Source organism: Molossus molossus, unplaced genomic scaffold (genome assembly GCF_014108415.1).
Source record: "Molossus molossus isolate mMolMol1 unplaced genomic scaffold, mMolMol1.p scaffold_m16_p_3, whole genome shotgun sequence".
Classification (NCBI taxonomy): Eukaryota; Metazoa; Chordata; class Mammalia; order Chiroptera; family Molossidae; genus Molossus; species Molossus molossus.
Window position 1 is genome coordinate 46,900,991 of NW_023425366.1, and position 26,429 is coordinate 46,927,419.

The 26,429-nt window shown below is 38.0% G+C and overlaps 2 protein-coding genes and 1 non-coding gene across 5 annotated transcripts in view; all 3 read left to right on the forward strand.

The window, feature by feature from the left end:
- Window positions 1-7,059, forward strand: part of SLC30A5 (solute carrier family 30 member 5) — a 29,620-nt gene extending 22,561 nt beyond the window's left edge. For both annotated transcript variants that reach the window (XM_036280357.1, XM_036280358.1), the window contains 4 exons: window positions 329-530; window positions 1,186-1,412; window positions 4,999-5,127; window positions 5,834-7,059. In XM_036280357.1, the coding sequence (XP_036136250.1) occupies window positions 329-530; window positions 1,186-1,412; window positions 4,999-5,127; window positions 5,834-6,004 (729 nt within the window). In that variant the 3' untranslated portion in view covers window positions 6,005-7,059. The remainder of the gene's footprint in view (window positions 1-328; window positions 531-1,185; window positions 1,413-4,998; window positions 5,128-5,833) is intronic.
- On the forward strand, window positions 5,578-5,681 carry LOC118642983. The gene has a single exon (XR_004961889.1). It is a non-coding gene; the product is annotated as a U6 spliceosomal RNA (small nuclear RNA).
- Window positions 7,060-16,410: 9,351 nt separating the features above from the next.
- CCNB1 (cyclin B1) lies at window positions 16,411-24,389 on the forward strand. 2 transcript variants are annotated; one of them, XM_036279125.1, is made up of 9 exons: window positions 16,411-16,568; window positions 17,158-17,328; window positions 17,424-17,576; window positions 19,350-19,532; window positions 21,098-21,256; window positions 21,448-21,684; window positions 21,963-22,103; window positions 22,745-22,855; window positions 23,097-23,269. In XM_036279125.1, the coding sequence occupies exons 1-9, from the start codon at window positions 16,548-16,550 to the stop codon at window positions 23,202-23,204; spliced, it is 1,284 nt and encodes a 427-aa protein (XP_036135018.1). In that variant the 5' UTR covers window positions 16,411-16,547; the 3' UTR covers window positions 23,205-23,269. The 2 variants fall into 2 exon arrangements, with proteins under 2 accessions (XP_036135018.1, XP_036135019.1); XM_036279126.1 differs by lacking the exon at window positions 21,963-22,103 and having other exon boundaries at window positions 16,477-16,568; window positions 23,097-24,389.
- Window positions 24,390-26,429: the final 2,040 nt, after the last annotated feature.

A 26,429-nucleotide genomic window follows, 5' to 3' on the forward strand; every position in this document is an offset into this window, starting at 1 on the left:
CTCTAGAAAGTGGTATTTTCAAACTGTTTATTTAAATAAAAGAAAACTTTTTTATTTATATTTATTCATAAGTCATGAACCAGTACATATTCATAGTCACTTAATTAAAGCAGTTCCAATCCCTCTACTTGTCAACCACTGTTTGGTATTTTTTTTAATATTCTAAAATTTACTTTTTTAAAATTTAGATTTACTTAACATAATAAGGTTTTACTATGAATATTTTCAAAACTAGACAGAAAACACATATAGCTGTATACTAATTTTTAAACAACAAATTTACTTTTTAAATTATGAATTTAAATTTTTTTTTTCTCCCTCTTGCTAGCCAGTCTCAGTTGGAGGACTGATAGTAAACCTTATTGGTATCTGTGCCTTTAGCCATGCCCATAACCATACCCATGGAGCTTCTCAAGGAAGCTGTCACTCATCTGATCACAGCCATTCACACCATATGCATGGACACAGTGACCACGGGCACGGTCACAGCCACGGATCTGCAGGTGGAGGCATGAATGCTAACATGAGGGGTGAGTCCTTCCCAAATATTGTCTTACTTTTCAACCATGTTGTGAATTGAGATTGTTTATTTGTATAAAATATTGGGCTTCTGGTACAATTTTATTTTAGAAAAACAATCTATGGCTAAAAAAAGGTTTTAAATCATCTGCTATAGAAAATGCTCATGTTTATTCATAAATGTCAATTATTGTAATTGTAGAGTCCTTTTTATAGTGAGAGTTGCATAAATATTTACAAAGGAAACACTGAGTATGCCACTATGAACTTGCACTGCAGAAGAACCAGATTTTTATTGTACAGTAAAAAAAAAAATGGGGGAAGTACTGAATAATTTATTCTGAATGTTTAATATAAGTTATTTGGGCAATGTTAAGACTTGGCTCATGTATGATTTATAGGAAACCTTCCCAGATAAACCATATCATCATCAAACTCCCCACACTATGGTGTAGTGGCCTACGTCCTTACCTTTTAACAAGCAGGTTGTGAATTCCTTGAGGGTAGTGACCATATTTTAGTCTGCTAGGGGCACCTTTCACTCTGCTAGGGGCTACCAGCAGAGTGAAAGATGCATAGTAGGTACCTAGTAATATTTATAGAATGGATAAAAGAACTAAATCAGATGTGATTTGATTTTAATGTTTTTATATATTTTACTTATAGGTGTATTTCTACACGTTTTGGCAGACACACTTGGCAGTATTGGTGTGATTGTATCCACAATTCTTATAGAGCAGTTTGGATGGTTCATTGCTGATCCCCTCTGTTCTCTTTTTATTGCTATATTAATATTTCTCAGTGTTATTCCACTGATTAAAGATGCCTGTCAGGTTCTACTTCTGAGACTGCCACCAGAATATGAAAAAGAATTACATCTTGCTTTAGAAAAGGTAGTGTGTAATTTCTTCAATATCTTTTTTTCCTTTTAAAATAGTATTTGAAATTAAGTTGACCTAATAAGAAATCTGCAAGATATGAATAAACAAAGTGCAGTTTTATTTAAAGGACATAAAATAGGGACTGAATAAATGGAGAGACATATTTTCTTGGATGGGAAACTTATTGTAAAATTGCTGATTTTATTTCATTTAAATCCCAATGTAGTTGCCTCTCATTTAGGTTATTTTGTTTGTTTTTGTTTTGGGGGAGGACAGAAGATAATCCATTGTTACTTAGAAGCTTATTTGGTAGAGCTAATGCTTGAGAATAAACAAAAAATACAAAAATTTACAGAATTAACTAACTAATTAAAATGATCTTATCCTGTAGTCATAAAGTTACAGAATTGACCAACAGAACTAATAGTTTTGTTCTTTCACAAGAATAAACATATAAGTTGATTCGGATTTTCGAAATCAAAACAGCACAGCTGGTGTGGCTTAGTGAATTGAGCATCATCCCATGGACTGAGCGGTCCCAGTCAGGATACATGCCCAAGTTGCAGGCCCAATCCCTAGTGTGGGGTATGCAGGAGGCAGCTGATCAATGTTTCTCTCTCACGTCAATGTTCCTATCTCTCTCTCTAAAAAAATCAGTAAAAACATATGGTGTTTTTTCTTTTTAAATCAGAAACAGACCCACAAACTAATGAACTACAGTATATACTGAAGATGACATTTCAGATCAGTGGGAAAGAAATGGTTGACCTAATTAACATTTCCACTTGGTGGAAAAGAAAAGCCATATATATATATATCTGTACCACACCATATAAAAATATATTTCCAATGGACTAAATAGTATGACAGAATTATAAAACTGCTGAAATAAAATAGAAGAATATAGCCCAGAAGTAGGGAAGGCTTTCTTTTTTATTAATCCTTACCCGAGGACATTTTTTTGTTTTTTGTTCAGATAGAGTGGAGGGCGGGAGAGAGGAAGAGAGAGAGAGAGAGAGAGAGAGAGAAACATCAATGTGAAAGGGACACATCAAGTGGTTGCTACCCACACGACCCAACCAGGGCCTGGGACAAACTGCAATCAAGGTACATGCCCTCAGCGGGAACCGAACCCAGGTCTCTCTGGACTGCAGGCTGACACTCTAACCGCTGACCCAAACCGACCAGGGCAGGAAGGCTTTCTTAATATGATAGAAGTAAAACCAAAAGCCAGAAAGGGAGGAAGAAATTTTACAGATTGGACCCATTGGAAATTGTTCATTGACAAAAGATTCCATAACAAATATGGAATACAAAAGTCAGATCACGAGAAAATATTTGTAGTACATATTAACAGGCAAAGGCTTACTATTTATAATTCTTTAAATCAAGAAAAAGACAGTCTTTAAGAATATAAACAGGCCCTGGCCAGTCTGGCTCAGCGGTTAGAGCGTCGGCCTACGGTCCAGAGAGACCCGGGTTCGGTTCCCGCTAAGGGCATGTACCTTGGTTGCAGTTTGTCCCTAGCCCTGGTTGGGTCGTGTGGGTGGCAACCACTCAATGTGTCCCTTTCACATCGATGTTCCTCTTTCTCTCTCTCCCTCCCGTTCTATCTGAACAAAAAATGGAAAAAAAAATTAAAATTAAAAAAAAAAAAGAATATAAACAGGCAGTTCATAGTTTTTTCTATGAATTCAAAAAATAGATTGTCTTTCAGCTTGTGGATTGCCGTATCATATTAAAGTAATTAGTATCTCCTGATGAAAAGTTAGCATCTTGAATATTTAAGGTATAGCATCTTAGCCCACCATTTTCATAAATAAAATTAGTCTAGTTTTCTCATCTTCTTATAATTAGTGAATACTTCATCCTACTAAAAAATGTTTTTCATGTCAAAATACATCTGTTACAGAAGATATCAAAATGCAGAAAAGTTGCCCTGGCCAGTTTGGCTCAGCAGTTAGAGCGTCGGCCTGGGGTCTGGAGAGACCCGGGTTTGGTTCCCGCTAAGGGCACGTACTTCGGTTGCAGTTTGTCCCCGGCCCTGGTTGGTCGTGCGGGTGGCAGCCACTCGATGTGTCCCTTCACGTCGATGTTTCTCTCTCTCTCTCTGTACAAAAAATGGGAAAATATCCTCGGGTGAGGATAAAAAAAAAGATGCAGAAAAGTACAAAAAAAGAGGGGGGAAATCAAATATAATTCCACCACCTGGAAAGAAACTTTTTTAAAAAGTCCTTTCTATTTTTACTTTGCTAAGATATTTTTATTACTGATTTTTTAAAATATGTTTTTATTGATTTTTTTAAGGGAGAGAGAGAGGAACATCGATCAGCTTTCTCCTGCACGTCCCCTACTGGAGATCCAGTCCACGACCTGGTCATGTGCCCTAACTAGGTATCGGACTGGGACCTCTCAGTCCATGGGATGATGCTCAATCCACTGAGCCATACTGGCCAGGCAAAAAAACACTTTTAAAAGTTGTTTTTCTAACCCAGCCAGTGTGGCTCAGTGGTTGAGTGTCGGACCCATGCACCAAGAGGTCGCTGGTTCGATTCCCAGTTAGGCCACATGCCCAGTTTGTGGGCATGATCCCCAGTGGGGGGCATGCAGGAGGCAGCCAATCGATGTTCTCTCTCATTGATGTTTTTATCTCTCCCTCTCCCTTCCTTTCTCTCTCTAACATCAATAAAGAAAACATTTTTTTGCCCTGGCCGGTTTGGCTCAGCGGTTAGAGCATTGGCCTGCGGTCCGGAGAGACCCGGGTTTGATTCCCGCTAAGGGCATGTACCTCGGTTGCAGTTTGTCCCTGGCCCTGGTTGGTTGTGCAGGTGGCAGCCACTTGATGTGTCCCTTTCACGTCGATGTTTCTCTCTCCCTCTCTCTCTCTCTCTCTCTCTCTTCCTCTCTTTCCCTCCCACTCTATCTGAACAAAAAATGGAAAAATGTCCTCAGGTGAGGATAAAAAAAAAAGTCAAAGAAAACATTTTTTTAAAAAGTTTTTCTATATAGAAATATTTTTAAAATAAAAGTGGCAAAAAAAAAATAACTGTTCTGTCCTGCTTTTTAAATTTTCCCTCATTTAATTATGTCATGTTGATAAATGTTCTAATACATTTTTAATGACAATATAATGCTACATATGGATAGTCTATAATGTATTTAACCACCCCTTAATTGTTGAACATGGAAGATATCTTTTGAATGTTTAATGACAAACAATATACAAATGTGTATCAGTTTAAAGGAAACCATGTAGTTTATTGAATTTATCCAATGTTTAGAATAGACAGAGGTACATCTTACATAAGTGAAAATTGGTGTGTAACTGTTGGGTATAAAGACATCTGCACCCCATTCACTTCCTATTCAGAGCTACCTTCCATGACATCACTCACTTGTAGGTCAAAATATTTTTGCACCTTTACTTCAAGCTATGTAGTTGGCTCTTTCCTATTCCTTTCTTACTCGGAGTTGTCATTATCTTTTCTTTTTTTTAATAATTAATTTAATAGTTGTTCCTGGACCAAAAAGATTGCTTTGTGTTAAGTAAATTATAACCTTTAAGTCCATTTATATCATCTCAGCTTTTATTTGACAGATACAGAAAATTGAAGGATTAATATCATACCGAGACCCTCATTTTTGGCGTCATTCTGCCAGTATTGTGGCAGGAACAATTCATATACAGGTGACATCTGATGTGCTGGAACAAAGAATAGTGCAGCAGGTAATCTTTTGTTTTTAAAGTACTTTCAATTGAAGTAATTCATGCATAAAATTGCATACATTATAACATACAATTCAAAAGTAATTTAACTGTTTGAAAATATCATTCTTTCAACTAAGAATAACATAACATTTTTTTACAATTAAGTTTTCTTTATATCCAAAACTGGTTAAAATAAAATCAAGTTTTAGTACTGAGAGGATCAGCTTAAGTTAATGTAAGATAAAAGTTATTTATGATTCACCTTGATTAATGCTAGATTATAAAAAAAATAAGTTATTATAAATGTAGCCCTAAATTAACAATAATAATATTAACGTTGGCAGGGTATATGCTATCGTTGGAGATAGGGATCAAAACAGTTCCTATATCCCTATTCTAGACATACTGTTTTCCTTTACTGCTTTGAAAGTGAGATCAGAATTTACTGGTTGTCCAAAATCCTATCTTGTGCTCACTTCAGCAGCATAAATACTAAAATTGGAATGATACAGAGATTAGCATGGCCCCTGTGCCAGACTGTTACGCAAATTCATGAATGATTCTATAGTTTAACAAAACAAATAAAATCCTAACATTTGGCCAAATAAATAATACACATTATTTTGAGGATTTATCTTTGACTATCTGTCGCTATAAAAGATAGGATATCAATTATTTAAGGTGTGCATTAAATGCTCTAAAATGTATGGATTTTTTATAACAGGTTACAGGAATACTCAAAGATGCTGGAGTAAACAATTTAACAATTCAAGTGGAAAAAGAGGCATACTTTCAACATATGTCTGGCCTAAGTACTGGATTTCATGATGTCCTAGCTATGACAAAACAAATGGAGTCCATGAAATACTACAGAGATGGTACTTACATCATGTGAGATAACCAGGAATTACCCCTGGGATGTGAACAATGAAGATTAAATGACTAAGTATTTAGAGTATTGCCAGAAGGAAGAAAATTGCACACAATTGTACAGAAGCATTTTGCCATCTTTGAAAAAAAGTTTAAAGTTCCCTACTATTGGATCAGGAATCTTTCTTAAAAGAAATTTAAATATAGAATGAAGCATTCATTGTTCAAGTGAAATCATTATTTGAATTATGTGTATAACAAGAATCTTAAAATTTGAGTGAACATGATGTATCACATCATCTTTGAAAATGAACATATAGTGATGGAATCAAGTGAAGACCAAAATTACCTGTGTGTACTTTCTGTCAGAAAGCATCTCCATTGTAAATAATGTATTTACATGTTTATTACAAAGACCCAAATGAAAAATTTTAGTCAATTTTTTTGCATAGCCCTAGGATAAAAGAATAAAAATTCTATATTTATGGATTTTCTGTATATAAAACTAGTTTCTAATTATAACTTAAATCCATTAAGTAAAATCTGTATTGCCATTTTAAATGTAAAGTAAATTATTTGGGAGAAACTTCAACCACTGATATGAGACAAGAAGTGAGAATAGGGAAGTATAACTGCAGTTTTTGATGTATTACAAAAACCAACCACTCTGTAAAATAAATTTTTTTACTTTTGGTAATATTTGCAAATGAATATTACTTTATTAGGGTAAAGAACTTAAACTAAGTTGTGTCCATGTTGTTCATTCACTTGTCTTCTGCCTCTAAAGTAGAATATTCCATTTCTTCTTGTGTATCTGGCATTCCTATTGCTTATCAAGCTGGTATCCAAGCAATGCTGGGCTTTTCATCTTTTCATTTAGCTCCATATGTTGTGGATAGCCAATGGAGAGAGTCATGAATAACTGTCAACTCAGAGTTGAATTTTCTGCCTATAAATGGTTTGTTTTTTTTTAATTTTTGGTACATGTAGATATGTAAGAAATATCAAAGCATAGGTAGTTATTTTAAAGTTCAATAAGTAAATCTTGTCTATAAATACGTGAGCACCATGAAATCAAAATACCCTGTAACTATTTTCTATAAATATATCTAATTTATATTTTTTAATTTCCAATATAAATTGAATAGTCTGAAAAGACTGTATGATATAAATAATATATGCAGTTTTATAAACACCAAAGAATGTTGTCCAAAAGAAGCTTTTAAATACCTGTCTATAAGAATCTGAATATTTTCATTCTTATACTAGAAATTTTGATAAGTAGGATGAATTAATTTTAGTATGGGTACTATTTTCTTATCTATAACATAATGGCAAATGTGTACTGTAAATTATATTTTTTGTCTTACTAATTTTAATATGAGAGATTTAGAAATTTGTTATAAGTTATTTGAATATTCCTTGTCTTCTCTTTACACATCTGGTCCAGAATCTTCAATACATATTAAAATTTTTTGAGTGGTGGGAAAATTAAAGCATATTGGTGTTTCAGTGCAATTTTTGTACAGTAAAAAATTTTAAGTACTTCTCTCCTAAGAATAAAATAAAATACTGAAGAAAAAAATTTTAAGCAGATAGGCACAATGAATATTGCACCATTATTAAAATTATAATTTCCCTTAGAAGGCATATAAACAACAGAAAAATAAAATTAATGTGACTGAGAGAGAAGGCAGGGGCTGAAGGTAAGGGGGTGCAGGGCAAGTGGAAAGTAGGTAAACTCCAGTATTGAAGAGCACCTCATACAAACCATGTGACGTAAGACAAATCAGCCTCGCTGGACATCTTGTTTTGTTTTTTTCCCTCATACATAAAATCAGAATAAAATCTGCTCAAATTCACATGGTTATGAGGAGCAAAGGAATAATGTATGTGAAAATGAAAGTTGAAAAGGGCTAAATAAAATTAAAGAATTGTTAATGTTTTAAACTTGACTTCAGAGGTAGCTTTTATTAATTTGTCTTTTTCTCTTGAAATCAGCATCTAAGAGATTAATTAAATATTAAGTGAACAAACAGGCTTAAAATAATACCTAAAAGAGGAACCTGTTTATAGTCCATTTGCCCCAAGAAGGGTGGTGGTGGTTTAACACACCTATTAATTTCTCTCCCTTCCCTTTCTTTCCAGCTATTGTTTTCCCTTATTACCAATTTAGGCACTCGGAACTTTCACTTAGAATAAACTTTACATCTGTTATAATATTGATTTATTGTTTCTATTACATGACAATTGATCAAACTTGAACTGTTTTTAATTACAGAAGAATAATGAAGCTATATATAATTAGATATCTCTCAAGGATTCTGGTGTTACTTCACATTTAGATTATGATTCTCCCCTAGAATACCCACTATATTAATGCAAAGATGCTGTTCACTAGTTAATGGCCACATGATCAAATTCAAAAGAGGAAATGGCAAAAAGCCTTCAACTCTGTCACTCTGATACATAGCTCTCTCAAAATTATCACACTAGTTAGTTTCTAGTATACCCTTCCAGATGTTTTATGAACAAACAAGCAAATAACATGTTTTTGGGTTTTTTTTAACCCTCACCCAAGAACATTTTTCCTTTTTTTTTTTTTTTTTTATCCTCACCCGAGGACATTTTTCCATTTTTTGTACAGATAGAGTGGGAGGGAGAGAGAGAGAGAAGCATCGATGTGAAAGGGACACATCGAGTGGCTGCCACCCGCACGACCAACCAGGGCCGGGGACAAACTGCAACCGAGGTACGTGCCCTTAGCGGGAACCAAACCCGGGTCTCTCCGGACCGCAGGCCGACGCTCCAACCGCTGAGCCAAACCAGCCAGGGCTACATGTATGTATTATTTTTTTACTTAGAAAGCATTTTATAGATGAAACATTAAGCATCTTCATTCTTTTTCTTAGCTGCAGAGTAACCTGTTGATGGATTTTTTTTTTTTAGGTTGGTTCCGATCTTGCTATTATAATGCTGATATGAATAGCCTTGTACAAACATCATTTTGCATATGTGCAAATAAATATGTGGAATAAATTCTGACAAGCAGAATTTCAGAGGCAAAGGGTTTAGAGCATTTATAAATCTGAAAAACATTGCTAAAATGAACTCACAGAGCGTGTCACAGTTTATCCTCCCATCAGCAATGTTAGATGTCTAAAAGAGAAATTTTAAGGCAAACATTTCTTATGGCCTTAACGTGTATGAAAGTTAAATATGCAAAGAGATTATATATAAGTACCAAAATGGGTTCTATTTTATTTTATTTATTTATTTATTTTTATCCTCACCCGAGGTCATTTTTTCTATTTTTTGTTCAGATAGAGTGTGGGAGGGAGAGAGAGAGAGAGAAACATCAACGTGAAAGGGACACGTCGAGTGGTTGCCACCCACACGACCCAACCAGGGCTGGGGACAAACTGCAACCGAGGCACGTGCCCTTAGCGGGAACCGAACCCGGGTCTCTCAGGACCGCAGGCCAACGCTCTAACCACTGAGCCAAACCGGCCAGGGCAAATGGGTTCTATTTTAAAACCACTAATATTTATTTCATTTTTAGAGTGATTTTTCAGAAGTAAAATGTTCCAGTAAATCATGTATAAGATAATTAAAAGAATAAAGTTGGATTTTTAAAATCCTTAACATACAATAAAATACACAGATCTGAAGTGCTCAGTTCAGTGAAGTGGAAAGGGTATGAAGCAACTAGAACTTAGTGCAAGTGAGAGTGTAAAATGTCACAGATTCTTTGGAGACCTATTTGACAATTTTTTTTTTTTTTTGGTTAATCCTCACCTGAGGATATTTTCCCATTGATTTCTAGATAGAGTGAGAGGGATGGGGAGAAAGAGAAAGAAACATTGATGTGAAAGAGACACATCGACTGGTTGCGTCCCACATGGCCCTGACAAGGGCCAGGGATCAAACCTGAAACCCAGGTATGTGCCCTTGACCAGGAATCACCCTTGACCCTTTGATCTGTGGGCCGATGCTCTAACCACTGAGCAAACCATCCTGGCCAGCAATTTATTTTAAAGTTAAAAATACAGCCCTGGCTGGTTTGGCTCAGCAGTTGGAGCATTGGTCCATGTACCAGTCGTGGGTTTGATTCTGGTCTAGAGCCAGTACTTCAGTTGCAGTTCTGTCCCCAGCCCTGGTCAGGGTCGCGCAGGAGGCAGCCAATTGGTGTGTCTCTCTCACATTGATGTTTTTGTCTCTCCCTCCCTCCCTCCCAGTCTATCTGAAGATAAGTGGGAAAATATCCTCAGGTGAAGATTAAAAAAAAAAAAGAAATGAAGGATGCACTAACTGAAATAATGCATAATTTATTGGGAATCAATAGTAGCGTAGGTGAAGCTGAAAATCAAACCATCGATTTGGAATATAAGAAAACAAAAAACACCCAATCAGAACAGCAAAAAGAAGAAAAAATGTTTTAAATGATAGTGTGAGGCCCTGGCCAGTTTGGCTCAACAGATAGAGCGTTGACCTGTGGTCCAGAGAGACCCAGGTTTGGTTCCTGCTAAGTGCGCATACCTTGGTTGCAGTTTGTCCCCCCGCCCTGGTTGGGTCGTGCGGGAGGCAGCCACTCAATGTGTTCCTTTCACGTCAATGTTTCTCTCTCTCTCTCTCTCTCTCTCTCTCTCTCTCTCTCTCTCTCTCCTTCCCACTCTATCTGAACAAAAAATGGAAAAAATGTCCATGGGTGAGGATGAAAAAAAAGTGGTAGGGTACGGAACCTCTGGGACAACTTCAAGCGTACCAACATTCACATCACGGGGGGGGGGGGGGGGGGGGGGGGGGGGGGGCCATGAGGAGAAGAGAGAAACCAAGAAATTGAAAACCTATTTGGAAAAATGACAGAAAACTTCCCTAACTTGGTGAAGGAATCAGACATACAAGTCCAGGAAACACAGAGTCCCAAACAAGATGAAGCCCAAGAGGCCCACACCAAGACACATCATCAAAATGCAAAAGGTTAAAGAAAGAATCTTAAAAGCAGCAAGAGAAAAGCAGTTAGTTACCTACAAGGGAGCTCCCACAAGACTGTCAGCTAGTTTCACAAAAGAAACTTTGCAGGCCAGAAGGAATTGGCAAGAAATATTCAAAGTGATGAAAAGCAAAACCTATAGCCAAAATTACTCTATCCGGCAAAGCTATCATTTAGAATCAATGAACATATCAAGAGCTTCCCATACAAGAAAACGTTAAAGGAGTTCATCACCACCAAACCAGTATTATATGAAATGTTGCAGGGTCTTCTTAAAGAAAAAGATAAAAATATGAACAATAAAATGGCAATAAATGCATATTTATCAACAATTGAATATACAAACAAAATGAACAAGCAGAACAGAAAGAGACTCATACAGAAAACTTTTTTTTGGTTGTCAGATAGCAGGAGGGTTGGAATGGGTGAAAGGATTAAAAAGTACAAATTAATTGTTAGACTGACAAACCTCAAAGGTAAGGGGGGAGAATGGGGTGGGAAAAAATAAACCAAAGAACTCGTATGCATATATGCATGACCAATGGACACAGACAACAGTATGGGGAAAGCAGGAGTGGCTCAGGAGTGGGGAGGAGGAGGTCAATAGGGGAAAAAGGAGGGACATCTGTAATACATTCAACAATAAAGAGGTTTTTGTTTTTTTTTAATGTACCAACATCTGTATCATTGGGGGACCATAAAAAGAGATAGAACAAGACATTGAAAACCTATTTGAGCCCTGGCTGGTTTGGCTCAGCGGTTAGAGTGTTGGCCCGCAGACCAGAGTCCCAGGTTCAGTTCCCACTAAGGGTGTGTGCCTTGGTTACAGTTTATTCCTGGCCCTGGTTGGGGTCATGTGGGAAGCAACCAGTCAATGTGTCTCTCTCGCATCGATGTTTCTCTTTCTCCCCCACCCCCTTCCTCCCACTCCCTCTGAAGATAAATGCAAAAAATGTCCTTGGGTGAAGATAAAAAAAGAAAACCTATTTGAAAAAATGATGACAAAACACTTCCCTAACTTGGTGAAGAAATCAGACATACAAGTCTAAGAAGCACAGAGTCCCAAACAAGACGAACCCAAAGAGGCCCATACCAAGACACATCATAATTAAAATGCAAAATATTAAAGACACAAAGAGAATCTTAAAAGCAGCAAGAGAAAAGCAGTTAGTTACCTACCAGGGAGTTCCCATAACACTGTCAGCTGGTTTCCGAAAAGAAATTTCACAGGCCAGAAGGGAGTGGCGAGAAATATTCAAAATGATGAAAAGCAAGGACCTACAACAAAGATTACTTTATTCTGCAAAGCTATCGTTTAGAATCAATGGACATATAAAGAGTTTCCCAGACAAGAAAAAGCTAAAAGAGTTCATCACCAACAGACCAGTATCATATGAAATGTTGAAGGGTTTTCTTGAAGAAGATAAAAAGTATGAACAATAGCCCGGGTGGTGTGGCCCACTGTTTGAGTGTCGACTCAGGCACCAAGAGGTCTCCGGTTTGATTCCCGGTCAAGGCACATGCCCAGGTTGTGGACCAAATCCCAGTGGGTGGCATCTAGGAAGTGGCCAATGGATGTTCTCTCTCATCAATGTTTCTCTCTCTCTCCCTCTCCCTTCCTCTCTCTCTAAAATCATAAAGAAAAAAAATTTTTAAGTATGAATAAAATGGCAATAAATACATATCTATCAACAATTGCATCTACAAACAAAATAAGCAAAACAGAAACAGACTCATAGATACAGAGAACTTTTTGTTGGTTGACAGATAGGAGGAAAGTTGGGGGGATGGGCAATAAAGGTAAAGGGATAAGTACAAATTAGTTTTTAGACTGACAAATCTTAGAGGGAAGGAGGGAGGGGAGCAGGAAGAGATAAACCAAGGAACTTATATGCATATATGCATAACCAATGGATACAGACACAGCATGGGGAAGGCAGGAGGAGGATATGAGGGGGAAGGAGGGGGCCAATGGTGGGAAAAGGGGGGATATTTGTAATACTTTCAACAATAAAGATAAATTTTAAAAAGTTAAAAGTAGAAAAAAGGGAAAATTTTTTTTTAATGCATGTTGGATTTTATCAAATGCTTCTATTGATAATGATCATGTGCTTTGTTTTTTGTTGTTGTTGTTAATCTTCACCCAAGGATATTTTTCTATTGATTTTTAGATAGAGTGGAAGGAAGGGAGGGAGAGAAAAAGAAACATGGATGTGAGAGAGACTCATTGATTGGTTGCGTCCCACATGACCCCAATCAGGGCCAGAGATTGAACCTGCAATCCGGGTATGTGCCCTTGACTGAGAATTGGACCCACAACCCTTTGGTCCATGGGGACACTTTAACCTCTGGTCCAAACCAGCCATGGTGATCATGTGGTTTTTATTCTTCATTTTGTTTATGTGGTGTATCCCATTTATTGGTTTGTGGATACTGTACCAACCCTGCATCTCTGGAATAAACCCCACTTGATCATAGGATATGATTTTTTTAATGTATTGCTAGATCCGGTTTGCAAATATTTTGTTGAGGATTTTTGCATCTATGTTCATCAGGGATACTGGCCTATAATTTTCTTTCTTTGTAGTGTCTTTATCTGGTTTTGGAATTAGGATAATGCTGGTCTTGTTAAAAGAGCTTGGAAGTCTTCCCTCCTCTTGAATTTTCAGAATAGTTTGGGAAGTATAGGTGTTAGTTCTTCGTTGAATGTTTGGTAAAATTTGCCTGTACAATCATCTGGTCTAGAACTTTTGTTTGCTTGGAGTTCTTTTGTTTTTTGGTGTTTAAATTATTATTGCTTCAATTGCATTAGTTGTTACAGGTCTATTCAGGTTTTCTGATTCTTCCTGACTGAGTTTTGGAGGATTGTATTTTTCTAGGAATTTGTCCATTTTGTCTAGGTTGTCCAATTTGTTGGCATATTGTTGTTCATAGTATTTTCTTACAATCCTTTGTATTTCTGTGATGTAAGTTGTTACTTCGCCTCTTTCATTTCTGATTTTATTTATTTGGGTCCTCTATTTTTCTTGATGAATCTGATTAAAGGTTTGTCATTCTTTTTTATTTTTCAAAGAGCAAGTTCTTAGTTTCATTGATCTTTTGTTTTTTCAGTGTCTACATCATTTATTTTTACTCTGATCTTTATTGTTTCCTTCCTTCTACTTACTCTGGACTTTATTTGTTATTCTTTTTCTAGTTCTTTTAGGTGTAGGGTTAGATTGTTTATTTGAGATTTTCCCCTGCTTCTTGAGGTAGGTCTGTAATGCTATGAACTTCCCTCTCAGGACTGCTTTTGCGGTGTCCCATAAATTTGGGGTTGTTATATGTTCATTTTCATTTGCTTCCAGGTAATTTTTTATTTCTTCCTCAATCTCACTGTTAATCCATTCATTGTTTAATAACATGCTTTTCTTGTAGTTGACTTCTAGTTTTGTACCATTATAGTCAGAGAAGGTGCTTAATATGTCCCAACATGTGGTCTATCCTAGAAAATGTTCCATGTGCACTTGAAAAGAATGTATATTCTGCTGCTTTGGGGTGAAATGCTCCAAAAATATCAATTAAATTCATCTGATCTACTATGTTATTAAAGGCCAACCTACTATATTAAAAAAAATTTTTATTTTTTTCTAGCTTTCTTCTCCTTGAATTGCCTATTCACTTGGAGTTTCTTTTTTATGTTTGTTTGTATAGGTCTCTTTCTTTCAGGTTGGAGATTTCCTCAAATGTTGGATGCTCTTTGGCTGGCTGTTAATAATTAAGAGTAGGACATTAAAATGTTCAGATTCCTGGCCAGTTTGGCTCAGCGGTTAGAGCATTGGCCATGGACCAAAGAGTCACAGGTTCGATTCTAGTCAAGGGCATGTACCTCAGTTGCTGTTCGGTGCCCAGTCCTGGTTGGGGCAACCAACTGATGGGTCTCTCTCTCTCTCTCTCTCTCTCTCTCTCTCTCTCTCTCTCTCTCCCTCCCACTCTAGCTGAAGATAAATGGAAAAATATCCTCGGGTGAGGATTTTTTAAAAATTGTTGATTAGGCCCTGGCCAGTTTGGCTCAGTTGGCTCAGCGGTTAGAGCGTCGGCCTGCGGTCTGGAGAGACCCGGGTTCGGTTCCCGCTAAGGGCACGTACTTCAGTTGCAGTTTGTCCCCAGCCCTGGTTGGTCGTGCGGGTGGCAGCCACTCGATGTGTCCCTTCACATCGATGTTTCTCTCTCTCTCTCCCTTCCTCTCTCTCCCTCCCACTCTATCTGTACAAAAAATGGAAAAATATCCTCGGGTGAGGATAAAAAAAAAAAATTGTTGATTAGAACCTCTGTGTCAGTGTGTAAGCATGTCAAATGGTGAACGAAACTTTAAAGGTGACCCAGCCATTTCATTGGGCACTCTTCCTAACCATCTATATCTATATATATCTATATCCATATCTATATCTATATTTTTATCCTCACCTGAAGACACTTTTGCATTCATCTTCTGATAGAGTGGGAGGGAGAGAGGGGGGAAGAGAGACACACCCACTGGTTGCCACCCACACGACCTTAACCAGGGCCAGGGGAAAACTGCAACTGAGGTACATGCCATTAGTGGGGACCGAACCCAGGACTCTCTGGCCCGCGGGCCGACACTCTAATGGCTGAGCCAAACCGGCCAGGGCGTAACCATCAATATTTTTTAGACTTTTTCTTGGGCTGGTCCATTTGCCAGAGAAGCATGCTTTTATCTCATTTATGAGGGTATAAGTCCAGCTGCCTGCATTTAGGGGACTGAGTGGAAGAAGGAAACTAAAGGTTTCACCATTTGGTATGAAGAATTTCACTTCATCTCTGTATGCTCGCCTGGTGTCTGAAATCCAGTTCCTTTAGCACAGCCTCTCCAAAACACAAACCTCCAGTCATCTACCAGGACCAGAAAGAGGTTGCACTCTCACTGCATTCAGATTTGCAGGAAGGAATCAACCAATCCTGTTTTCAGCTCCACCTACACTATTAATTTTTTTTTTCTGTAAATTCTATTACATTTTAAAAATGAAATGTATTTTAATAAACACTGGCTTTATAATTATTCAAAGTTGTGTATATATTTGGGGGGGACATCCTATATATACACATATATACACAGAGAGAAAAAAATGGTATACATTATATTGAAAGTGTGTAACAAATAGGACTAGAGACATACTGCTTCTCTTGCTTCTCAAACTGTGGCTGCTCCACTGTCACTTTTCCAAAGCCACAAGGTCGTCCCTTCCGCTACATCAGACGGCGCAGGCGCGGAGGCAGACCAAGCGAAGCCGCAACCTCGCTCTGGTCCCGCCCCCTCTCGAACTCCGTCGCGGGATCGTCCTGGAAACGCATTCTCGGGGGAACCGGCAGCCGCCAATGGGAAGGGAGCGAGTGCCACGAACAGGCCAATAAGGAGGGAGCGGTGCGGAGTTTAAATCTGAGGCTGGGCCTGCATCTCCCGGCGTGCTGCGGAGGAACGGTTGTTGATCTGTGTTGCTTTCAGGTCCCCGGCTCCTCGGGGGTCTCCTGTTTTCCGCTTCTCCCCACTGAGCTGCTGCCTGGTGAAGAGGAAGCCATGGCGCTCCGGGTCACCAGGGTGAGCTGCTGCGGGCGGTGAACAAACACGGCCTTTCTCGCTCCCCGTTCCCTCCCTATCTCGCCTGCTAGAGCCCCGGGCGGGAGCGGACCAAGGCAGAGATTTGGGGAGGTTGGGGGTGTCGGTGGGCTTCTGGCATGGTGGGGGAGTTTGGAGGTCGGACCGACTGGGAGAGGAAGGTGACAAAGAGGTCTGGGTGGGCCATGGATAAATGTTGGGGAGGCCGATGGAGGGTCGCCGGGAAACCTTTTCTAAAAGGTGATGGAGGCTCCCGGTGTGGGCTCCCACCAACTGTGTTAACTCTCTGCCGGGAGAGAAGGTGCCGGCATTTGGAGACTAGATTTCCTATCAAAGGTAAATTCATGGTATTTTAGGGCCAGCCGCGACTAACCGGGCAGTCCCTCTGTGCGTGAGTGAAGAGGTTATGGGAGAAAACTGACTTGTCACAGCCTTAGTGTAGACCTTGCTACCAGGTTTCCTCTAGTTCACAGCGGACTTCCCTCCTAAGAGCCTCTCTTTGGCTCATCCTAACCCCTGTCTTACTCTAACCTGTCTGGGCTAGCTCTCAAAGTGATCTTGCTTCTCTCAGAACACGAAAATTAATGCTGAAAATAAGGCGAAGATTAGTATTGCAGGCGCAAAGCGCGTGCCTCTAGCCACTGCTGCAGCCTCGAAGGCTGGACTGAGGCCCAGAACAGCTCTTGGTGACATCGCTAACAACGTCAGTGAACAGCCACAGGCCAAACTGCCTCTGAAAAAGGTAATTATCTTCCTGATACAGCTAATCTGTAAAAGTCCACCTTCCAACTGTGACCTGGTTGGAGAAACATGCCATTCTCTCCCATTCGTCCACAGGAGGCAAAAACTTTAGCTGCTGGAAAAGTTATTGCCAAAAAACTACCAAAACCTCTGGAAAAGGCTCCTGAGCCTGTGCCTGTGCTGGAACCGGCACCGGAGCCAGAACCTGAGCCTGTTAAAGAAGAAAAACTTTCGCCTGAGCCTATTTTGGTAAACTTAATTTTACTATTTTAGTCTGTTGATTGTTTCTTTCCAAACCTCATTTTACTCTAATGTATAGAATAGCATTTGAACAAATAGTTATAATAGTAACATTTATAGAGTACTCTGCTAAACACTTTAAATGTATTAACTAACATGATCTTATATTCTCTTAGCTAGTATTCTACTTTGTAGATATGTATGTTCTAGAGTTATAGCTAATCAGTAGCACATATTGGATTCAAACCCAGGATTGTCTAGGTTCACTACCTATGCTTTGGTAATAGTATTGAGTAGTAGCTGCCTGGACCAAAGATTGAGCAGTCTCTAACCAGAGTTTATTGACTGACAAGATTGTTCTCTTGAATTTTTTTTACTCATTAATTAGTAATTAATAAGCCTATAACATAAAACAGTATAAAGCAAAAAAAAAAAATGTAGTTCTTCAGGGACTAGGTAAGAAGATGAGTAAGTTAGCCTCAAAAACCAAGAATCAAGTAAAAGTATGTTACTGTGAAGGAAAAAACAGGCCATCTGAAAGAGGCTGCTTTGCTGAAATTATAATGAACTACATTCTGAAGCTCTTATTTTAAAAACTTAGTAAAAACAGTTAAGAAAATCTGTAAAAGTCATTCAGCCTGGGTTGCCCCTTTTTTTTTTGTTAATCCTCACCTGAGGATATTTTTCTATTGAATCCTTTTGATTTTTAGATAGAGTGGAAGAGGGGTGGGGGGAGGGGGAGAGAGAGAATCATAACATCAATTGGTTGCCACCTGCTCAGCCTGACCGAGGCCCTACGGAACCTGCAACCCTACGGAACGTGCCTTTGATCAGAAATCGAACCGGAGAACCCACGACCTTTTGATCCAAGGGCTAATGCTCTAACCACTGAGAAAACCTGGCCAGGGGTCAGCCTGGCTTCTTATATCTGAGGATATAAGATTTAAGGCTATTGCTTTAGTATTGGACCTTCTGGACAGAGCACATGAAACCTGTAGCATGCATAGTCGTTAATTGGCCATACCAAAGCTACCTGAGGTTTCCTTGAAAGTCCCATATGAGTCTTGCCTTTGCTTTCACACTGGTTTAAAATGCCTTTCCTACTCTCTTTCATTTATCTAATCTTTTCATCCCTCAAAACATGTCAGATACCAACTCTTGAAGCTTTACTTAACTTCTGCCACCCAATTACTCTTCTAGAATCACTCTCCTTACTTCATTAATTTTCTCTTCTAAACTCAAAGCCCCTTGAGGACATCATAAAGTCAGTGCATAGCACAGAGCTTGGCTTGGAGAAAGTGCTCAATAAATGAGATAACTGGAATTTAAAGAAAATGAAATCAGTTAATAATTAGTAGTCAGGACAGAACTTGTGTTCTCTTGAGCAGTGATAAGCAATCCATGTTTTCAAATAGAGATGAAAGACTGGCTTGTCATTCATTTGGATTTAACTGTACATGACACTGTTAAAGAGATTTGTTACTTAACAATTTTCTTTGGAGGAATGTCCAGAATGTGAATTAATTTGCTTCTCTGTTTTACCTGTTATTGAGGTTCTGCTGACTTCAAATTGGCTCAGTCAAGTTGGCATTTCACTTTTCATATTAATCACTTCCTAAAAAGAAATTGAATAACTTTAAAAAGATAATACTTTCCTTTAAGAAAATGAATTGCATGACTATTCAGCAAATGATCTCTTGAGTTGGTACCAATAATCTGATCTTTATTCCCAAATTGTATTTTCCTCTTTGCTATTAATTCAAAAGTTCTCTCTGTTTCAAGGTTGATACTCCCTCTCCAAGCCCAATGGAAACATCTGGCTGTGCCCCTGCAGAAGAATATTTGTGTCAGGCTTTCTCTGATGTAATTCTTGCAGTGAATGATGTGGATGCAGAAGATGGAACTGATCCAAACCTTTGTAGTGAATATGTGAAAGATATCTATGCTTATCTGAGACAGCTTGAGGTCAGTATTATGATTAGAATCTTTGTTTTTTTCTAAACTCCATCTAGATCTATTAAAGATATTTTCCATTGACAGTTGACAATAATTCAAGCAGGATGTGAGAAAAATATTTAACAATAGATTCTACTTTTATTTATTTATTTTTTCTTTATTGATATTAGAGAGAGAGAGGAATGAAGAAGGAGAGATAGAAACATCAATGAGAGAGAACATCGATTGGCCGCCTCCTGCATGCCCCACACTGGGGATTTGGCCCACAATCTGGACATATGCCTTGACCAGGAATCGAACCAGGGACCCCTTGGTGCATGGATTGATGCTCAACCACTGAGCCACACCAGCCGGGCTAGATTCTACTTTTAAATTCTCCTTCATGAAATACCGCCCCCCCCCCAAAAAAAAATCAGTAAACAAATCAATGAAGTCTTTATTTACCATTTGAACAGGGAAAGTTCTAAGTGAAAGTAGATACTACCATGGCTCTTTCTAAGGGAAAGTACACAGATTGATGATATATTTATATCCATCACAGTTAGGACCTGGCAAGTCCCAGACTCTGGGTTTAAAGAGGATAGCAGTCAGGAAGTAGATAGTAAAGAAGAATGATGATGGAAAAACGATAGCTACTCCCAACACAAGGAATTTGGGATCAATGTGGCTAATCACCCCCAATACAAGGCATTTTGGGTCAATGTGGGTCAATGAGATAGCAAGGAAATTGTTCTTTGTGTCCAAGAAGAGTACCCTCAAAAACTAGTTTTTTGGTTTTCTTTTATTTCATCCCAGTTCTGAAACTTTCCATTAGTGGCATTTGTCTCCCCCACCCTCCCAAAAAGGGAAGCGTTCTATGTTGCTAACAAACTATACAGTTAGCAGATTTACCCAATTTTTAGAAATTCATGCTCTTCCCTTGGCATCATTAACATCTTCAGTCTCTTGTCTGTTTCTTTGGGGCATCTCCATTTTCTCACACTATTGTCGTATAAGACAACTTCCTTGCCAGGACCAGCTTTCTGCTTTGGGATTCTTCTCCCTTCTTCCAGTTTGTGTTCTAACTCTGGAGGAGTGGATTTAGCAGATGTATGTGCTGGTCTTTGATGATTCATTATTCAGCTGATCTATGATGTTTTGGGGGTTTAAACCCTGGGGCAAGAAAATGGTAGCACATGGGTTCCAGCCACTCTGAGAGCTGCTGCTATTTTTCTCTACTTCATAAAGCTCAGGTTCTGGGTTTAGAGTCTTAGGTGAAAAGATTGCAGGTAGAGATAGTAGGGTATCTTTATTTGGAAGAAGTGGGTAGTACAGGGTGTGGGTCAGTAGCAGCGATAGTGAATTTGAACATAGATCTGCCAGTATGAAAAACCTGTCACACTATTCTACTTAATGTTGGTGTGCTTTTTTTTTCTCTAGCAATAGAGCAGTTTGTAGTGACCACATGAATAATTAAGATTAAGGACTGTTAGAGATTCTAAATGCTCCAGAGCTATTCTGTGGGGACTAATATTTCTGGTTAGATATGTCACATGGAGTCTTGCTTCTAATAATAACCAGCATTTCTTTTGCAGGAAGAGCAAGCAGTCAGACCAAAATACTTATTGGGTCGTGAAGTCACTGGAAACATGAGAGCCATCCTAATTGATTGGCTGGTACAGGTTCAAATGAAATTCAGATTACTGCAGGAGACCATGTACATGACTGTTTCCATTATTGATCGGTTCATGCAGGTGAGCATAATTCAGTAATTGAGGGTTCTTTCTTCCAGGGCATAAAAAAACACTTTTTCAGCTAAAATCTGTTTTGGAGGATAGGGTGTCATAGAGATTTTACTCTGGGAGCATGTTTTCCCCACCTCTTTCATAAGTCTCCTTTTTCAAATACATATTACTTATTCATCCTGTTGAAATTTCCTTTGCAGAATAATTCTGTGCCCAAGAAGATGCTGCAGCTGGTTGGTGTTACTGCCATGTTTATTGCAAGCAAATATGAAGAAATGTACCCTCCAGAAATCGGTGACTTTGCCTTTGTGACTGACAACACTTACACTAAGCTCCAAATAAGACAGATGGAAATGAAGATTCTGAGAGCTTTAAATTTTTGCCTGGGTCGTCCTCTACCCCTGCATTTCCTTCGGAGAGCATCCAAGATTGGAGAGGTATAGATCTCTTGAGAAACCTTTGGTGTGGTATATTAGAGAATACTGCTGACCAAGCGGATCTAATTCAGCTAACTTATACCTAACTACATGGGGAAGGTATACGCATATTCTTTTATTCCAGATAGGCTGTATATTAATATTATTAAGGCCTTCCATGGGCAATTGCACTTGAGAGTTTATAGACAAACATCTGAGTTACAGCTATGGGCTTAGTGGTTATTGCCAAGACAAAATTTTCTGACAGCTCAGTGACCTGTATGTGGATTTTGTTCCAGGTTGATGTGGAGCAACATACTTTGGCCAAATACCTGATGGAACTAACTATGTTAGACTATGATATGGTGCACTTTCCTCCTTCTCAGATTGCAGCAGGAGCTTTTTGTTTAGCACTGAAAATTCTCGATAATGGTGAATGGGTAAGCTCTGTCCCACAGATCTAGGAGGCCCTAAGCTTTTAAATAGTAGTTGCCTGAATACACAACTGTTTTCATTAAAGGACAATTCAAATGGTTCCTAAATATGGCATCTATGGAGGGAATGATTAAAAGTGATACCCTGTTTGTGATGTCTTCATAGAATGATTCCATTTCATTACCTAATTTCATCTTTCTATATCCCTTTGAGAAGGCAGAGCAGCTGCTACTCCTTATAGATGGAGAAGAACAAGCAGGTCAAATGACATACTAGAAGTTAATTCATATTCATTGATTCAACATGTATTTCTATATGCCATGTGCTACCCTAGGCCTAAGAATAGAACTATGAATGAGAAGGTGAGCCTCAAGTAATTTGGAGTCTAGATGTGGGGTGGAAAAGTCAGCAATTACAAAAGTGTATCGATTTGATCGTATTAGTATATAATAGGTTTAAGCACAGGACCCTAGAGAAGCATGAAAGAAGAGTGCCTAGAGAAGAAGGGGTCTTAACCTTGTCTTCAGTTTCCATTGTAATCAGTCATACAGTATCCATCTCCCTACCACACTCTGGAATGACATCTAGAAATTTTATGAAAACCATTGTTGATGAGCATTATTAACATTAACTCTTACTGTCTTAGACACCAGTTCTACAGCATTACCTGTCATACACTGAAGAATCCCTTCGTCTTGTTATGCAACACCTCGCTAAGAATATAGTCATCATGAATAGTGGGCTTACAAAGCACATGGTAAGTCAATCAGTGACACTTCAGGATATTGTTAGAAAAGTGAAAATATATAAGACTTCAGCCCTGGCCGGTTTGGCTCAGCGGTTAGAGCGTCGGCCTGCGGTACGGAAAATATATAAGACTTCATACCTGCAAAGCATAGCTTATTTTTAAGGACCTGATGTTTTACGTAAATATCTATACCAATGGATCTTATGTTTTCCTCTTTTCCTTCATTAATTACTATACTTTTCTCTTCCAGACTATCAAGAACAAGTACGCCACATCTAAGCATGCTAAGATCAGCACTCTAGCACAGCTGAATTCTGCACTAATTCAAGATTTAGCTAAGGCTGTGGCAAAGGTGTAACTTGTAAACTGGAGTCGGAGAACTGTGATAGCTGCAAATACGATTGGCACCATGTGCTATCTGTATATATTATATGTTACATTTACTTACTTTTAATAAAGCTGTGGTCCTTTTTACTTCTTATACTTTAATTCATTTGAATGTGACTTCTTCCTACTCTGGGGAACCTTAACAGGTGTATTAAAGATATGATGGGGGATATAGAATAGAAAAAGTGATTTCAGTTAACCTGCGGACCCAAGTAATATATATAATTGTTGCTTATGTGGTTTTTTATTTATGTACCTGGCTTTTATTTTATTAATATAAATTACTGAGGTCATGAAGGCATTCAAAACTCTTACTTCCATAAGGCATGTAAGCCCAGTGATCTTAGAGAATCTGCCATCTCATCTCTGGTCCCTCTGTTTTTTGTTTCTTCTGGTGGTTGCTGACAGTAATTCTAATAATCTACTTTTACCACTATTTCTTAAATTACCAAATTTAGTATCAACTTTTTAACTTAGACAAATAAGAACTTTAATCTATATTCTAAACCTAACCTACTTGACTGTTTATTAGCTGAGAAAATAAAGGGGCTCCTTAAACATACAAAAGTATTCTTTAAAAGTTTCTTTTACCTCTCCCCCAGATTTCCTACATCTCAATCCATCTACCTGAGGGGGTGTCAACTGTTGGGATGTATCCTTTCATGACTTCTATGAACATAGGCATGCATGTAAATTGTGGAGGTTTTAAAAAATGGGAATCGTTCTACATACTCAGCGATTCTTTTCAACATGTATAGGCCTTACCTGTATTTGCCTATTTATTACATTCCATATTATCCTATAATGTATTCAATCATTCTGTTGACATTCAGATTTTTTTCTTTGTCCCTATAGACAATGCTGTTTAAATGTCATTAAATACCATGTCTTTTTTTTTTAATGTACGCTGGGGTTCTCCAAAGAGTATGTGTGTTCTCACTTCTAGTGGCTGTTGCTAGACGACTTTCTCAATGTCGTTAACAATGTGCAAAAATTCTTGTTTTCTCTGCAGTCTTGCCAAAACTAAAGGTAATCATCCTCTTCAATTTCTGTGAATTTGGCAAAAAAATATTCTACTTTGTTTGCTGTTCTAATTTACACTTCTAATGGCTACTTGAATAAATTTTTGTTGTCTACTAACATCAATATGTAAGGTTTTCCCAGTTTGTCATTTGCCCTTTGACTGTTTATGCTGTTGTTATATTATTTTTTTTATCCTCACCCGAGGACATTTTTTGCGTCTTCAGATAGAGCAGGAGGGGCGAGGGAGGAAGAGAGAGAGAGAGAAACATCGATGTGAGAGAGACACATTGGCTGGCTGCCACCCACACGATCCCAACCAGGGCCAGGGACAAACTGCAACCGAGGTACGTGCCCTTATAGCAGGAACCCAACCCGGGTCTCTGGACCGCAGGCCGATGCTCTAACTGCTAAGCCAAACTGGCCAGGGCTGTCATTATATTATTAAATTTATTTTTTCTTAGTTGCTTTTGGAATTTCAGTGTTTAGATCAACTCCATCCCAAAACACATAAGTATCATCTAAATTTTTTAAATTTCAGATTTCTAATTGCTGTGGTATGAGGTAGGATTCCTTCTTCCACATGGGTACCTATTCATGCCAGTACCATATGTTAAAACACTGTCCTGTTGAACTGAAACATCAATGTCCATCTATTGTTTCCTGATCTACTTGTTTTTTTCCTGCAATAAACTTAATGTAAAACTATATTACCTGGTAAGATGAGGCTACCACTATTTTTCAAATATGTTGGGACAATTTTCAAACACATATGAACTTCAATATTATGTTGTTACCAAAAGGCTTTTGAGATTTTGCTGTACATTATGTACTAGTTTGAAATGAACTGATGTCCTCCTACCCAGAAGCATTTTGTTCCATTAAGTCTTAATTGCATACCCTTAAATACAGTGTTAGAAGTATTTATTTTTTGTCTATGAATTGTTGGTTCCCCACCAACATGTGATGCATGACAAGTTGTCAAGCTGTTTATTGGTTTTAAGGTGTTTTTTTTTTTTGGTCACTATTATGAACAGAATCTAACTTGCACTTTTCTTTCATTGCTAATTGTTTTTTTATTATCCAGCTAACATCGGTTTTCTTGATTTTAGTGAAGTTTTCTAGACCTTAAATCGAAAATTTTAATTTTTTAATGTTTATGGTATTTATTGTATTAGAATCTCCAAAATAATCATTGATAATAGGTAGATTGTCTTTTTCCTGAATTGGACATCCCGAGTTGTTTTTCGGTTTTGGTTTTTAATCCTTACCCGAGGACATTTCTGCATGTATCCTCAGACAGAGTGGAAGGAAGAGAGAGAGAAACATCGATGTGAGAGAGACGCATCTAGTGGCCGCCACCCACACAACCCCAACCAGGGCTGGGGACAAACTGCAACCCAGGTACATGCCCTTAGTAGGAACCAAACCCGGGACTCTTCGGTCCGCGTGTGGACGCTCTAACCGCTGAGCCAAACCGGCCAGGGCCATCCCAAGTATTTTTATCATTTAATATTTTTGCTGTTAGTCTTTAAGTATTTTTCTGTTCATTGAGGGTTGTTAGAGGCAAAGCTGTGGAATTTCATTTACTTTATCCGCTGATGATATCTTTAGCATTTTTCTCTTTTAATTTGCTATATTTCATGTTAGAGTTTTCCTAAAGTAGAATGAATTCTAGCTCATGATATATAGATTTAATCTGTTAAATGTTTCATTTTTAAAATTTTGCATCTTGTTTGGGAAATTGGCTCAGTTTCTGTTGCTACTGTTTTTTGGTTTTTGTCTATTTTACCAGCTTAAATGTGAATTAAAGAGGTTTTCATCTTCAAGTCTTTCTCATTTGAAATCCTTATTCATTCATTGAAAACTAAATTAACTATAAAATCATTTGGCCTGGAGTTGCTTAAATGGTAGTTTTTCACAGTCTTTTGGTCTATTGGGTTGTTTTTACTTCTATTATCCCTTCTAGATTTTTACATTAGACTTGGTCAGGAGATTCTCCAATGGTGTTTTGAAAGAATCCATTTTTGGTGTTATCATTTCTACCACCTTTGTTTTTGTAGTTTTAGCTTTTATGTTAATTCTCAACATCTGTTTTTCTATTGGTTATTTTCTAATTTAAGTTAAAAACTTAATGTATTTTAATAATAAAAGCCTTTATACATTTTCCTCTGAG

Bases quoted from the DNA above. Each gene is read 5' to 3' on its own strand.
- CCNB1 (XM_036279125.1), top strand. From the start codon at position 16,548: ATGGCGCTCCGGGTCACCAGG. The intron at 17,577-19,349 runs GTAAACTTAATT...CTCTGTTTCAAG, and splicing joins TTTCGCCTGAGCCTATTTTG to GTTGATACTCCCTCTCCAAG. The intron at 22,104-22,744 runs GTAAGCTCTGTC...TTACTGTCTTAG, and splicing joins TTCTCGATAATGGTGAATGG to ACACCAGTTCTACAGCATTA.